A 15685-nucleotide genomic window follows, 5' to 3' on the forward strand; every position below is an offset into this window, starting at 1 on the left:
ATCACCATGATTATCATTTCCAGTCAGGCCACCCGACTAGGGAGAGAATTCCTTTGCTGCTTCTGCATGTTTCCCTGTCATCTCTCACCTGCAGAGTGTGGTTTATGGCTTTAGAAGGTAGGATTTTCTCTCTGCACTCTAAGGAATAAATTAAGGCTGTCTGATTCTGATGGCCCTTCCCCCATGAAAGCAAACAATAAACAAACAATAATAACAGAATTAAGGGCCAGCTGCTGTTTCCTCTCTGTAACTGCCTTGCTGCGGGAAATAGTAATTGCCACGAGTCCCCGAGACAGACCTCAGGCTAGAGTCACCAAAGTGCATTACAGGTAAAGAGCATGGACTCTGGGTCCCAGCGACAAAAGCTTCGCCCCTGAGAAGCTGTGTGACCCGGAGCAAATTGCTTGGCCTCTCTGAATCTCATTTCCTGTGTACCTACGAGGTAGGGGAGGGCGGGTAGCAGGCCTGCCTCACAGGGTCAAGAGGAGAATTCAATGGCAGGACGTCCGGGCACCTGCCGCCGGGCCCTACAGACACACGTGTCTTAATACGCTTCTCGCCTAACCACGCGCGTCCCCAAGCCTCACGGCATCTGCTTCCCCGTCTGGAACGTGGGGAAGGTAGTGGGGGTTACCGCAAAGAGCAAATGAGATCACGAGAAAGCCCTTCCTACACGGTGTGGGGTTGTGGAGACACTAGTTATTGAAGCAGGGTCTGAGCCCTTTGAGATTAGACCGGGCAGTGTGTCCCGGGAAGGGAGCTTTGCTGTGTTGCCACCGGACCCCACAGGCCTTCATCCCTTCCCTTAATGTCATTGCTATCAGGTACCGTGCGAGGCACAGGTGAAAAGGAGAGGAATTCCACACCGTCTTGGCGGTTCGTTTCCCTCATCTTGCCCCTGTGGTCATCTGTCTCGCCTTAGTCCCGGCTTCTCAAGGTCACGTGTTCTACCGCCAGCCCGGCGCCCAGCACAGCCCAAGGCTAGACAACGTCATGAAGCTGGGGGTCAGGGGTAGCGTCTCCCTGCCGTGTTTAGACCCCTCCTTCCCCGCCTGAGAAGTCAAGCCTCTCCAGAGAGAGGCCCGCTTTCCTCGGCAGGGATTCCGTGCACAGGTTCCCTTACCCCCATTTCACAGGCGAGCGAAAGAGGCTTTGAAACTGACTTGCTCAAGAGCACGGATTAGGGCTAGAAGACCACAGCCTGCCTTCTCTCTGCCGCATCCCACTACCTCTTCTGGAAGCTGTCTGCTCCCATCTGTCACCCAATTTCCTATCCGGTTGTCTTTTTCTTGCGGCTTTGCAGCAGTTTTTAAAATATATTTTGTGTGTCAAGTTTTCCCGAGGCAATAGAGCGTAGGGCTTAGGAAGGCAAAGAATGGCATCTGGACGTGTACGTGTGGGTCTAACACTTCCGAACTTTAGGCGAGTCACTTAGCTTCGTTGTGCTTCAGGTTGTTCGTCTGTAAAATGGGGGAATAATAGTCCCTTCATCAGATCGCCTTGAAGGCTAAGTGAGCCAACGCAGAACCTGGAAACCTAGTAAGGGTTTCGTAAGAGTTGGGCGTTACCATGTTGCCCCTCCGCACACACATTTTGTTTTCTTTTGTTTTTGCTTTTTTTCCCAGAACTGGCAGGAACTGCATATCCTGGCATCCTTTTCAAACTGCTCTCACCACTTAATTTACCCTCTGGGTCACCCCCACCCCCTCTCCTGCCTTCCTGCCTTTGCCCCTGCTGCCACCTCTACCCAAAGCGCTCCTTCTGCCCCCATGGCCCCGGGGAATGTATCCCAAGACTCAGGGGCAGGCTTCCCTCCCTTTTGCGATGGCTCACGGGGCCACCATCAGAAAGAATCGCAGCTCTGTTATATCATGCTCTCCACGGGAAGATACTACAACCCTACTCCGGAGCTCTGCCGAAGGGAAGAAGAAGGTCATGGGCCAGTTCGACTCCTCTTCAAGCCCTGACCCTGTGCCCTTCACCCGGCAGGGGCCCAAACCCCATTGTTAAATTGCCTTGAGCACACCATCCAGTTCACATTAGCCCAGACTGACCATCCCAACCCCTCTTCCCTACGGCCCGAGAGAGTCGAGAGCTGAGATCCCCCATTTTGCGTCTCAACAGAGCATCACAGGGGAACCCACAGAAGCCTTCTCTCTCTGGGCAGCTGTGGAGCAGCTCAGTGAAATAAAGACCAAGGACCACCCAACTTAAAACCCTGTAATGCCACCGGGTTTCTGTGTGACCTTACCTAGGCCTCTTTCCTCCCTGCCACATGACAGTTTAGTGGGGGAGAGACTGGCATTGTGTCATCCTCATTAATCATCTTCTAAAAGACTGGAGAGAAGAGGGGCCTGAATAAAATAAGGAGCCTGCCCTTGCTGGTTATATATTCTCGTAGTGGGGAGAACACAGATTGCAAATATACTAGACAAAACACGATTAGTGCCTTGAGCAAGGAACCGATAAAGTCCAGAGGGAGTTCACAAAAGGATCCCCTCGAAGAAGGTTAATCGGGGTGATTTTTAAATCCATTCTTAGCAGAAATCGGGAAAGAGATCATGGAAAAGGTGGTATTTGAACCAGGCTTTGAAAGATGGGTAGGGTTTAGATGCACAAAGAAGGAGGGAAGTCTGATAGTAAAAACAAAACACCTCATGAGCAGTTAAAATAATGGGCTCTGAGAATGTCAAGAGAGAAGGGGTGAAGGGGGGCCCGAGAGAGCATCAGTTTATCAGTAAGCGTGGAGGCTGGGCTCCCGGACCTCCAGGGCCCTTCCAGCCCTGACAGTCTGTGACTCTCTCCGTTTGTGGCCTACATGCATCCAAACTGGTCTCCAGGCACAACCCAGCTCTCTCTTGTCTGCTCCGTCCCCCATCCAAGTTGGTGGGGACATATGGGATCCGAGGTAGTCTTGGTATCAGTCTGAGCAAAATGCAATTAATAAGCTGAATCTGTATTCCAAAGCAAACCAAGATCGTATATGACTGTTTACTGCGTGGAGATTATCTATCCCTGTCCATCAGAGCTGACAGCATGAACTGAATCCTAAACCCCCAGATGAGGACGGTCTTTGTGTCGCCCACTGGGCCAGAAACAGAGCCAGTGCCCAATAAAGCCTTCTTGTTAGGATGGCTGTTTTATTCACTGATCTTTCAGCTAGAGATCTGTTGCCCTTCAGAAAAGCCAGGGCCTCTGGTCACTGAACACACAGCCAGAGGTCGGTAGAAAGGTTGGTGATACATTTCTGTCCCTAGGCAAGTGCAGGAGACAGGGACAGGCCCTCCTCCCCTAAGAAAACCGGAGGCCAGTCCGGTTCTTAAAAAAGCTTATTTACTCAGAGAGAGAGTGAGCGAGCCAGAGAGGGGCAGAGAGAAGGGGAGAGAGAGAATCCCAAGCAGATTCCACACCATCAGCGCGGAGCCCGACACGGGGCTCGAACTCACGAACCACGAGATCATGACCTCAGCTGAAATCCAGAGTCGCTTAACCAACTGAGCCACCCAGGCGCCCCAACAACAGTCCATTCTTAATGATGAAGCTTGCCCTGGAGAGACAGCGGGAGATAGAAGGACTAGGAGGACCCCAGTTCAAACCCAGGTTACAGCCTTTGTTAGCTATGTGACCTTGGGTAAAGTGTTTCATTTCCCTGGGCTTCAATGTCCTCATTTATAAAATTAAGAAAAAAAAAAATGAAACAAAAAATGTTATCTCTTAAAGGGTTATTGCAAGGATTAGAGATAATTTAGGTCTCAATACATGATAGATATTATCATTAATCTCATTACTATTATGCTGTGACAGGTGCTAAGAGGGCCCTGAGGATAAGGAGATGGAAAAGATACAGCCTTATACCCTCCTGCAGCAGGAGGACAGAAACAACCACCCATCACCTAAGAGAATACGACATAAGTTCTGTCGGCAGGCTTACGGAAGGCCTCCCAGAAGGGGACCCATGTGGACCGAGTTTAAGGGACACAAGAGAAGTAGGGTATCAATGAGGAGAGGAGGGGACAGGTACAGAGGAGACAGCAGACATCACAGCGATGAAAAGAGGTCTGAGAAAACCCAGGAATAACGTGGAACCCTGGGGACCATCAGGGAGGTGGGCTCGCTGACTCTCTCCTCTGTCAAGGGTGGGCTGCGGTCCAGGAGCCCTGCCCATTAGAAGGCCCCTGACCCCCTCTGACCAGATTCCTCCTGACCCCTGCATCTCTCCCCCACCACCAACACACAGGGCCCCCAGCGTGCTCCCAGCCCAGCCAGGGCCTGATGACAACCCAGCATTCCAGAGCCCCATCCTCAGAGACAAGGGAGCTGATCCAGGCTTGTCTTCCAAAGCACCGGTGGACACATCTGGCCCACATCTGAGCAGTGTCCAAAACTCCCCTCTGGGGCCACGACAGCCAGTCAGCATGCTGGTGAAGAGCATGCTGGGAAACTCCCACAAGGAGCCCGCATCGATATAATCAGGTCTGGTGGAAATTAAAAGCTATTAGGAACAGGGCCGGATTTATCTTTATATCCAATAACATGCATTGTAATGGTGATCATGCAGATGGGAAATTAAACCACATCTCAGCTTCACTGGAGGCCTTAATTTTGATTTATGTTTGTGCACAGCCCTTTGCCCTCTTACCCCCCACCCCACCCACACTGGAGAGCCAGTTCTCCTCAAGACCAAGGGCCCCGAGACAGGAGTGAAGGGTAGAAATTGCCAGATCATAGGTGAGAGGCTCTGTGCTCTTACATCTTTAAATGCCCCAATGGAAGGGAGACGTCCAGCTTGGAGAGAAAAGGCAGGGGTGTAGTAGGGAGTTCTGGGAAGTAGCATTTTGGGGAAAGTTTGCATCTTGGTCTCTCCAGCCTCTATCTGGGAAAAGTACAGGCAAAAAGCTGCTAAGAGTTTCTGTGGCCGGCTCCCGGAGGCTTATCTGCCTCTCCCCACCCTGGACAGCTGGGAAGGCTAACCTGTGAGCAAACACCCAACTCACAGAGCGTGTTTAGGCACCAAGCCCTTAATTCCTTCCAAACACCCTCGGAGAGAGGGGTTGCAGGGTAAGCTCTTCATTAGCAGAGGCCTGCACCCACCCCCTCGCGCCCCCTCCTCAAAGGGCTGCTGCTCTCCCCAAGAAGATGTCCCCTGGGTCCCCGAGCGACCCACCTCAGCCTTCCCATTCCTCCTCCTGCTCTCTAGCACCTGCTTCTGTTGGCCCTGTGGTCTGTGAAGGATCTGAGATCAAAGTCAGCACTGTCCTGTCTGCTCCAGAAGCCTACTCTAAAGCATCAGGGGGGATAACCGGCTCCTGGGTCCTCCCCTAACCTCACGGCAACCTAATCATTAAACCTTCCCCCACCACGAGAAGCTGATATCCGACCTCCCAGACAACACACACACACACACACACACACACACACACATACACATATACTGGGTACAGCGTGAGTATGGAAGGCAGATAATCCTGTTTTTATGAGAAAAAAAACAATGAACAATTTGCATTTTCCAAAATTAAAGCATGCAGCGTGTGGGCCCAAGTTCTGGCTTCTCATCTACAGAGGCTGGAGGAAGCCAACCTCTAGTCGCTGGTTCTCATGGACTCCTCTGGGAGCGTGTTAGTTGGATTTGTGTGCTTCGGAAAGTCTGTCCCTGGATCTAAAACGTGGCTGTAGAAGGATCTAGAATGATTATGGATGGTGCCCGAGGGCTGGGCAGGGGAGGAAAATTCTCCAAGGCTAAAGGAAAGAAAGAGGTGCTACAGAACTGAAGTTTAACAGAGCCCTGCAGATTAGGACCAAGCCCACTTCCCTGATAATTATGCCCTTTGGGGCCCCCAGCCCTGTCTTGACATCAAAGATTGCCCCGAAGCCCCAACTACAAGGGTTGCCGCGGGGAAGCTCACCGCCTCCAGCTCTGACGCCTAGGAGTCGGGTTAACCTTCCTGCTCTCCCGTCTGCACCGGATGTCGTCATGTCGTCCAACCCCACACCCACTTCGATCACCCTTATTTCAACACTCTTCCCGCGTTCCTTCTCGATTTTTCCAACCACCCCTACATGCTCCGACGGAACATTTAGCAAGCACTGGCCCTGCATGTACAAGGTGATGTGTTAGAAGCCAGGGAATGTGTGGATGAGCCAACCATTTCCCACGCTGGGAAACTCAAAAAGGGGGGCCACAGGGCCTGTTACATGGAAACAGACACACTGCCATGGGAAACAGCAGGAACAGGAATGCCCTCTTCCCACTGGGTCATCATCATCATGGTCACAGCTGTCCTCGGTGTGCCAGGCAGCGTTGGGAACCTTTTACAATATTGACTTCTTAAACCGTGTAAAGTAGGGCAATCATCATGCCCATTTTATTACAGCTGGGGAAACTGAGGCACAGCGGGGCAAAAGACTTGCGCAGCTCATTAAACAGTGGGGTGAGTCTCAACCTAGGGGGTCTGGTCACCAACTCCAGGGACTCAATTCCACGAAGCCTTCCCTAAAACGCAACAGGGACTTTTTTTCCCCTTCCTAAGGCCAAAACCCTCCTTGTCTAGAGCACACATTTAAAGCCTCCGTTGCACTCAGAGTAACACTGCATTGGATATACGTGGATGGGTGCTGGAGGCAGTTCTGCATGGGGTTAGTGCACAGGTCGAAAGAACAGACCTGAGTTCGAGCCCCCGCCCTCTGCTTAATAGATGCCTTACCCGGAAGAAGTTACTTCCTCTTCTGTAAAGTGGAGGGAAAAAATACACTTAACAGACTTTTCATGAGAACAAAATGAGATCACATAGGAACATTTCTTAGCCAGTGTCTGGCAGGTAGTAGCACTCAAACAATAATTATTATTTAATAATATTACTAATTGATATTACTTTAATGAATATAACTCTTAGCCCATAAACTCAAGCGCATAAAAAAATACCACCTTTCTTTATGTTCTGTCAATCACGTTCCATCGGACTCTGTGGGATAAATGGGCCATTCGATCTTCATTCCTGGGGCTTCCCCCAGGGATGTGCCAAGGTCCGCGGTCTCTCACCAGCCGGTTGCCCCTGCCTGCATGATCCCTTTGGGTCTCGAGCTGCGCACCCCATGCCTCATTTGGACGCAAGAACCCTGGACTCAGTCCCAGACCCCGCAGAGCTACACACAGCCACCCATTGTGGGGCCCAACTGCTTCCTCCAGCTGCACCCACTAAGCGGCCTCCAGTCCCATCCCCATCCCTGGGATTCGGACTCGTCTATGTCCCGTTTGTTCCTTGTCCTCAGAGGCCCTCTTCCCCAGCCAGAACACCCATCCTAACCTCTCCTATGAGCTTATGGTTTCACAAAAGGCAGGAAGAGCGGTTGTCTTAAAGTAGATTCGGATTCCTGTCCTGCTACAAGCTCCGAAGCCGGGAAACATAACGGCCTGGCCATCTGCTTGGAACTGAGAGAAGGAAAAAGCACCAGGAGCAAAACACAAATTAATGTCTCCAGAAGAGCATCCCGCCATGTCAGCTGTAAATATGCCTAAGCATTGGCTCTCCTCCTAACTGCACTGGAACCAGGTAAAGAGCTTTAAAAACACTGATGCACAGGCTCTACCACCGAGATACTGATTTGGGGGCGGTCCCAAGCACCAGCGTCTTCCAAAGAGCTCCCCCGGGACTCAACTGCGCAGCACGATTTAGAAACCCGGCTTTACAGTTTTCATGCATCGAAGTCTGCCTTCCCTAACCAACCCGAAAACCCAAGCAACGAGAATCATTTCATACGACCAACAATGAGACATCAAAGCTGCAAGGGCGCTCAACACCTGGTCAGCTTCCTCCATTTCACAGAAAGGACAAATCAAGGTGCTCAGCCGGGAAAGGAAGAAAAAACAGGAGATCGTGTGCACCGTGCCGGGATGAAGGCAGAGGGGCTGGGAGCGGTGGGGGGAAACCACCCTTTTGGAACCGGAGGCCTGGAGGCGTTTTGAGGACCTGAGGTCCTCTCTCGGGGTTTCCAGACCAGATTTCCTGTTGAAGGGACAACACCACATAGGAAAAGGGAACCAAGAACGAGGGGCTCGCGATCATGGCGGCTCTAGCAAGGTGAACCCACGACGTGGCATTGACCTCTTCTCCCGATACCAGGCACAGGCAGGCTCGGGGCCAGCTAGAATCCTAATGGGGTCTTTGGCTAAGCCGTGAAAACAAAGTCCCACACGCATGTGACCCGTGTCTGGTGCCCTCAGGATCCGGTGCTCATCACTTGGTCATTCCATGCGAGAATGCACACCACCGCCAGCCTCCTGGCTGTCCTCTCCCCACAGCCCGCCACGGTGAAGGAGCCTCCAGCCTCACCTCCCATTGCAAAAAGCAAGGACAAGCAAAGGTCCAGGGGCCAGGAAGGATGGAGACCCCGCTCTCTGGGGGAGTAGGATGCACCCTGTGCCAGACAGGACCGTCGCACGCCCAGCAGAGAGAGAGGCCGCTGGCACGTGGGTTTCCACCGCCCCACGGAGAGACGTGCCCAGCCGAGACCAAAGATGCCTTTTTTTGCCGAAGCATCACTAGAACAATAACAAATCAGTCACCAGAACCAAGACCACCAGCTCGAGATCTCAGCTCAACAACCAAGTCAGCGCCTCTGCTTTATCTCTCCCCCAGTCCCCGCCCGCCCCGCAGCACCCCTGCCCGCCGCGGCGCCACAGTCCTGCCTTACCTGGGATGATGGAGACCGTGTCCTTCTCCCAGGACACAACGCTAACATATTCCTGCACTGAGGAGGGGATGAGGCACTTGAAGACGGCCACGTTTCCACGCATTGACCTTTGATCCTCCACCCGGACGGTGTAGGGTTCCCTGAAAACTGCAGAAAGATGAGGGAGCGGGAAAGAGGGGGGATGTCACAAGGCTGGGACTTGGTAGGGCCCTGAGAAGGGAACAGAGAGCCCGCTCAGCCCCCTCAGCCCCCCCCCAGGCCCCACCCCCCATCACTTCCTCCCCCACCTCCCGTTTAACCAGCCCCAAGGTTCCTGCCATGATCTTCCTCCTGCCTGAGTCATGTCCTCTCTGCCCTATGGGGGAGTCTACTCCCCCTCAGAAATACCCAGCCTTCCTCTGCAAGACCATAAGCCCAGCTTCTAACCTGTCCAATTTCAGGGAGGATTAACAAACCATTCGATGGGGAGGGCCCGAGGGCAGCAGCTAAGTGCTGCGTTGTGATCACATTCAACAAGGGGATACGGAGGCAACGAGGAAATGAGATAGAATTCCTCTAAGCAAACCACACTTGATTTCCTACATGCTTCCTGGGCCCCGGGTGGCAATGGTTTTAGGCACGGCGACCATAACCTGCCAAAAATAAAAACCGCGACACGGGATGTAACAACAGACTTTTGTGCCACTTCAACGTGACAGGCAGCCTGGGAAAATGCAGCTCACACACCAAACTTTCCGGAAGGGCCTGGTGGTTTATGAGGACAACGGAGGAGAATATCTGAAATTGTGATGGTCTGGGGGCGCCTGGGTGGCGCAGTCGGTTAAGCGTCCGACTTCAGCCAGGTCACGATCTCGCGGTCCGTGAGTTCGAGCCCCGCGTCGGGCTCTGGGCTGATGGCTCAGAGCCTGGAGCCTGTTTCCGATTCTGTGTCTCCCTCTCTCTCTGCCCCTCCCCCGTTCATGCTCTGTCTCTCTCTGTCCCAAAAATAAATAAACGTTGAAAAAAAAAAATTGAAATTGTGATGGTCTGAAAATGGGCGGTCTCTAAGATTCCCCGCAACAAAGAATCCTTCCTGCTCTCTCCTACCTCCTGACACTGCCTACAGCCTGACCCCCAGGCTTGCCCCTGCCTCCAGAACTCTCCGTTCCTTCCCCACAGTGTGCAGTGGGGACCTCCTGCCTCAGTCCCACGGCTGGGTTCTAGGTCGCGGTCACCTGCAGCCACGCTACATGTCGGGTCCCATGGGTGGGCTGGCTGAGCCTCAGGGGTGGGGCCAAGGGGCCCTGCCTCTCCCTTGTCCTCCTCTGCTTGGCCTCTTCCAGGGATCGTTCCCTCCTTCCACCCTTCTCTGCCAAGCGGAGTTGGTGCAGCCAGATCCCCGCTGTCTACCGACCTTGTCCTTCAGCAGGCACCTGGGCAGCGTGCCCTCCTGCTCTCCCTGCCACGGTTGCCAGGGTGACGCTCAGGGCCCCGCAGCCCCTCTGGCTGTGCACCTGCAGCCCCTCTGGCTTCATCAAGAGCCGCTTAATTGGCTGTGTCTCTAGTCAGGCCAGCCCTGCCCGGCCTCCCCAGGCCTTTATTCTCTCCCCACCTCCCCGTTGTGACTGTGCCAAAGAAGAGAGAGAGCCGAGGTGGAGGAGAGGTGGAGAAGGGTGTGGGCAGGGCACTGCCCAGGGCCGTGAGAGAAGCACCCAGGAGGCTGACGGAGAGCTGACACGGGCAGGAAGCAGGGTGGAAGAGGACAGAGCTGGGCTTTGGGCGCACACGGCCCTGAAGACTCCCAGGGGGCCAGCAGAGGCCGGGCTCGGGAGCAAGCAGGCCTGCCTCCTCCTCTGAGCCGCTGTGCGACTCTGCCCAAGAGGTACTTAACCTTCTGGAGCCTCGGTTTCCTCATTCGTCAAAGGAAATCACAACAATGATAACAGCAGCGTGTAGAAGGCCTGGCCCAGGAAAGCACTACAAAAATGCTGTTTGTCATTATAGCTTGTACCTCTGACTAGCTGGCTATGTGCCCTTGGGCAAGCCACTTAACCTCTCCTCGTCTTAGTCCCTCATCTGTATTAAAAAAAAAAAAAAAAAAAAAAGGACTTTACAGGATTGTGATGACAACTGCATCCTAACCCAGTGACAGGCACACAACTGGAAATATGACATTACTTTCTCTTAAACCAGTCCTCTAGGCTGTGGAGGCCGGCACTGCACCAAACCTTGGCCTCAGGGCTTCCGGCCCGGCACGTGATGGTGTTAGGGGGACAGTGCAAAGGGTCTACTCCTGAGAAGAAGTTCCACAGGGAGCCCCAGGAGCGATACCCTGAGGACGGTCCTGGGTTCGAAGAGCTCACCTCTACTCCCAACCAAACCAACTGGATGAAGACCAGCTCTTTAATCAAGAGTGCCCTCCCCACCTCACCCCCTGAGGACACCTGTTGCCAGCTCCTTGGAACCTTGGACCTGTGAGACGCACTCCTGAGGCAGAAGGATCCTGGAAGCCAGATATCTTGCAGGATCTTGGCCGGCAGGTTGGGAGGCCTTCCCCAGAACCTACCCTTCTTTGCCCAACACCATCACCAGGAAAGATGGCACACCCAAGGCTTGGTGCCATCAGAGCGGGTTGGCTAAAACATTATCTGTCCTCTCCCACCCAGAAAGCTCTTCTAAGAAAATCAGTCCCAAAATGTCAGTGGTTTATTGCTACTTGAGGTACACCTTACAACAGATTATGACATACCAGGGCACCGTGACATTCTAATTAAGAGTAGCTCCACCTAAGCCCATCCCTCACCTCCTGACCTCGCTCCCAGAAACGAAAGTTTTTACTTTCTTTAAAGAGAACAGCCGAGGAGCGCCTGGGTGGCTCACTCAGTTAAGCATCCGACTTTGGCTCAGTCATGATCTCACAGTTTGTGGGTTCGAGCCCCAAGTCTGGCTCTGTGCCGACAGTTCAGAGCCTCGAGCCTGCTTCCGATTCTGTGTCTCCCTCTTCTTTGTCACAAGAGTGAGCAAAGGATTCAAGAGAATACACAGTGCAGGACTCCATTTATATAAAGCACAAAAAGAGCCAACCCCCTTATTGCTAGAAGTCAGGACAATGGTTTCCCCTAGGGGGGTGGTGGCAGAAAAGAGGACACGGGGGGCTTCTGAGGTGCTGATGTTGTGTATCTTTATCTGGATGTTAAAGTTTGTGACAATTCATCAAGCTACCTGCTCGTAATATGTGTACTTTTCTTTATATATTTAAATAAAAGGGGTGGGTTTGGGGGGTTTTTGTTTTTTGAAGCGAGCAACTCACTGGATATTTTCCATGACCCAAGCACTGAAATGAACACTTAATTTAAACAAGCACCAGCTGCCTTGGGGCGCCTGGGTGGCTCAGTCGGTTAAGCTTAAGCGTCCGACTTCGGCTCAGGTCATGATCTCACGGTTCATGAGTTCAGGGCCCCCATCGGGCTCTGTGCTAACAGCTCAGAGCCTGGAACCTGCTTCGGATTCTGTGTCTCGCTCTCTCTCTGCCCTTTCCCTGCTTACGCTCTATCTCCCTCCCTCTCAAATATAAACAAACATTATTTAAAAAAAATTGTTTTTTTTAAATAAATGAGCACCAGCCACCTGCGTGGCTCAGTTGGTTAAGCACCCTCTTGATTTCAGCTCAGGTCATGGTCTCACATTTGGTGAGTTCAAGCCCCGAGTTGGGCTCTGTGCTGACAGTGCAGAGAACCTGCTTGGGACTCTCTCTCCCTCCCTCGCGGGCGTGATCTCTCTCTCTCTCTCTCTTTCCCCCCTCCTACCCCCTCTCGCGTGCACACCTGGGCTCTCTCTCTCAAAATAAAACTAAACGTTAAAAAAATAAATAAACGAGCACCCTCTCAGTTACCATCACAGGTAGTGATGAATGGGGTGGGTGTTGGCATCAGCTTTGCAGAGGAGAATGGGAAGGAAGGCTCAGAACGGTGTCCCTTTCGCCTAAGGACGCCCACCCCGTAAGGAGCCAAGACTCCAAAGGACCAGAAGACTTTCCTTGAGAGACAGACATCTTCCACGCCCCCCACATGGACCCTCAGAACAAGGGGCTCTGCCCGTTCCCCGTCACCGCCCTTAAGACGGAGCTCTCCAGGAGGCAGCAGGTGGCTGACACCTTACCTGCTTTGACGCGGATGTTGGGGCTCCGGATCTTGCCGGCCGCATTCTCCGCGGTGCAGAAGTAGTCATTGTCGTGGATAAAGCTATTGAAGGCGGAGGGGGAGAAGGGGTAGAGCTGCAGCGTCCCGTTGGCGTGAACGTGCCGGATGTGTGGCACGTCGTAGATGTCGTCCCCCGTGGCCAGGTACCATCGAAGGGCCGCGCTGGGGGAGCCCGCAGCCGGGCAGGGCACCACCACCCCCACGGAGCTGGAAAAGGTCACCTGCTGCAAGGAGTCATTTACAAAGTAGAGGCTGGTGCCGACATCTTCAGGGCGAGCTGCAGGGGAGCCAAGGGGAGAGGCTGGGTTAGCCGTGTTCTGACGATAACCCCCCACACCACAGAGCCATGTGCCCCACACCCATTCATAATTTAAGCACCAGTCACTCAGGAAGCACTTACTGAGCTGACAATGCCCCGGGCACTGGCACAGGCAGATGTGAGACAGTCCCTGCCCCACAGAAGCTTCCAGCCCAGCACCTGAACGGCCTGAGTGAAAACATCTCACCTCCCATACCAAGCCAAGCCCACGGAGAGGGGATTGGCCACCACTCCGCTAGGCTGAAGGGTCTGAAGCCATGATCCACTATTGGCAACCACACGTTAGGACAAGTACTGAAATGGCTTCGGTAAGTATTTATTGAGCACCTACTATATGGCAGGCAGGTTCACACCCATTACCTCAATTCATCTGCACAACCCTGAGAGGAGCTGGTATCGTTTTTTTTATCATTCCCTTTCCAATTTTTAAAAAATTTTGTAATGCTTATTTATTGCTGAGAGAGACAGAGTACGAGTGGGGGAGGGGCAGAGAGAGAGGGAGACACAGAATCCGAAGCAGGCTCCAGGCTCCGAGCTGTCAGCACAGAGCCCGACGCAGGGCTCGAACTCACTGACCGTGAGATCCTGACCTGAGCTGAAGTCAGATGCTCAACCGACCGAGCCACCCAGGCGCCCCTATCATTCCCTTTTATAGGCTGAGAATAGTCATGTGATTTGCCAGAGATCATGCTGCTAATAAGCAGCAGAACTGAAATGTGAACCCACTGCTTCTAGGGAGGATCTTCGAGCACTTTCTATCATACCATAGGTGAAAGGTCTCAAGACCATGGGGTACGAAGAAGGGGAATGCTCGCCTGGAGCAGAGACAATGGCAGGAGACCTTGCGAGCAGTCTTCCACCTCTGGAGGCCACTCTGGAAAAGGCACAGCCCCAGAGGGACTGATCAAGGACCAGAGGTACCGTGGGTGGATAAGACCTGGGTGAGGAAGCAAGAGCCCCACCAGCTTGCTTTTTTTTTCTTTAATGTTTATTTATTTTTGAGAGAGAGGGAGGGGGAGGGGCAGAGAGAGAGGGAGACACAGAATCCAAAGCAGGCTCCAGGCTCCGAGCTGTCAGCACAGAGCCCGACGCGGGGCTCGAACCCACAGACCACGAGATCATGACCTGAGCCGAAGTCGGACAGCCAACCGACTGAGCCACCCAGGCGCCCCAACCCCACCCAGCCCTGACACTGACTGACCGTGGGGACGCTCCCCTTCTCTGTCCTTCTGATCCTTTGCTTATAAAATGGGGTGGGGGTAGGGGTGGGTGGACAGGGCTGCAGAGACCTCAGGCATCTGTGACCGGTCGCCATCACAGCACTCGGCCACCGGGAGGACGTGCTCAGGAGTGCAGCTGCCTGACTAGAGCAGGGCCACCCGACCGGGGGGGACAGCTGTCCGCAGCTCTCACACCGGCGCCCGGCCTCAGTCTTTCCTGCCTGATGGGACGCAGCCCCGAATGGTGGAACCGGGGCCTCCCTCCCTGCTGGGGAGCCTTGCCTCCCTAAGAAGGGCCACCTCTGAACAAGCGGCGACGACCCAGAAGAAGAAGACAGCCCAGTCCCAGGTCTCCGGCTGGAAGCCCCTCCCTCCCCACCAGGAAGATCACGCAGCAAACAAACCACTCCGCGGCTTATTTCAAGAACGTTGCAGGGGACCCAACTTGACCTCAATTTCCACAACTTTATGAGAAGGAGGAGGGCCTGCATCCGGACTGTATTAATATTCTTGGCTTAACTCTGAGCAGAGCCTCCAGGGAGAACGCACCGGGCAACTTGTTGAGGGAGGCCATTAAGCCTCATTGGTCAGAGCAATTCCCACCATCTCACAAAAAGCCACGATGAAGCCATTAGCATCAGTGCCGGAAAACACGTCCAGGGGCTCCTTGCTGGGGTGTCAGGGGCATCCTCTTAGCGGCAAATGCATTTGCTGTCCCCACCAGGCGCAGCACCCTTAGCGGCCGAAAGGCTCTTGGGGAGGGAATGGTATCACCTTTCCATCCTCCTCTTCACACTGCCTCCCCCGGTGACAGTCCCGGTGTTGATGACTGAGCAAGCCTGCTCTGAGGGGAGCGGCCCGTCTCCTAAGACTTTCAGAAGCTCAGAAACGTGCCTCACTCACAGCGGCTAGAGTATTCTCCAAAATCACGAAACCCCGGCACCTCACGGGTCAGCCAACTGAGGCCTAGGAAGGCTTCTCTTTGGACCCAGATTTGCCAGGCTCCCTTTCCGTGGCCTGCTCCCCTTGTGAGAGACTTCCTTACTGCGATTCATTCAGCGAATATTTGTGAAGCGTCTCCCACACGCCAGGCACTGTTGTAAGCACGTTACTTATACGACCTCTTTTAACCTTGCAACAACCCTATGCAGTAGGGGGTACTGTCCTTCCCAGTTTACAGATGAGGAAACCAAGGCACCAAGAGATCAAAGCAACTTGCCCAAGACCACACAAGCAGTGAGCGAGGGCCCGGGGATGCAGACACAGGCAATCTGAGCCCA

The 15685-nt window shown here is 53.5% G+C and overlaps 1 protein-coding gene across 3 annotated transcripts in view; it reads right to left on the minus strand.

Moving 5' to 3' along the window:
- Positions 1–15685, minus strand: part of DSCAML1 (DS cell adhesion molecule like 1) — a 350275-nt gene that overhangs the window by 320990 nt on the left and 13600 nt on the right. For 2 of the 3 annotated variants that reach the window (XM_023239146.2, XM_045038357.1), the window contains exons 2-3: positions 12826–13143; positions 8689–8835 (exon numbers count right to left, since the gene is read on the minus strand). In XM_023239146.2, coding sequence (XP_023094914.2) covers positions 8689–8835; positions 12826–13143 — 465 coding nt within the window. The remainder of the gene's footprint in view (positions 1–8688; positions 8836–12825; positions 13144–15685) is intronic. The other variant, XM_045038356.1, reaches the window with a different exon arrangement.

Source organism: Felis catus, chromosome D1 (assembly GCF_018350175.1).
Source record: "Felis catus isolate Fca126 chromosome D1, F.catus_Fca126_mat1.0, whole genome shotgun sequence".
Lineage (NCBI taxonomy): Eukaryota > Metazoa > Chordata > Mammalia > Carnivora > Felidae > Felis > Felis catus.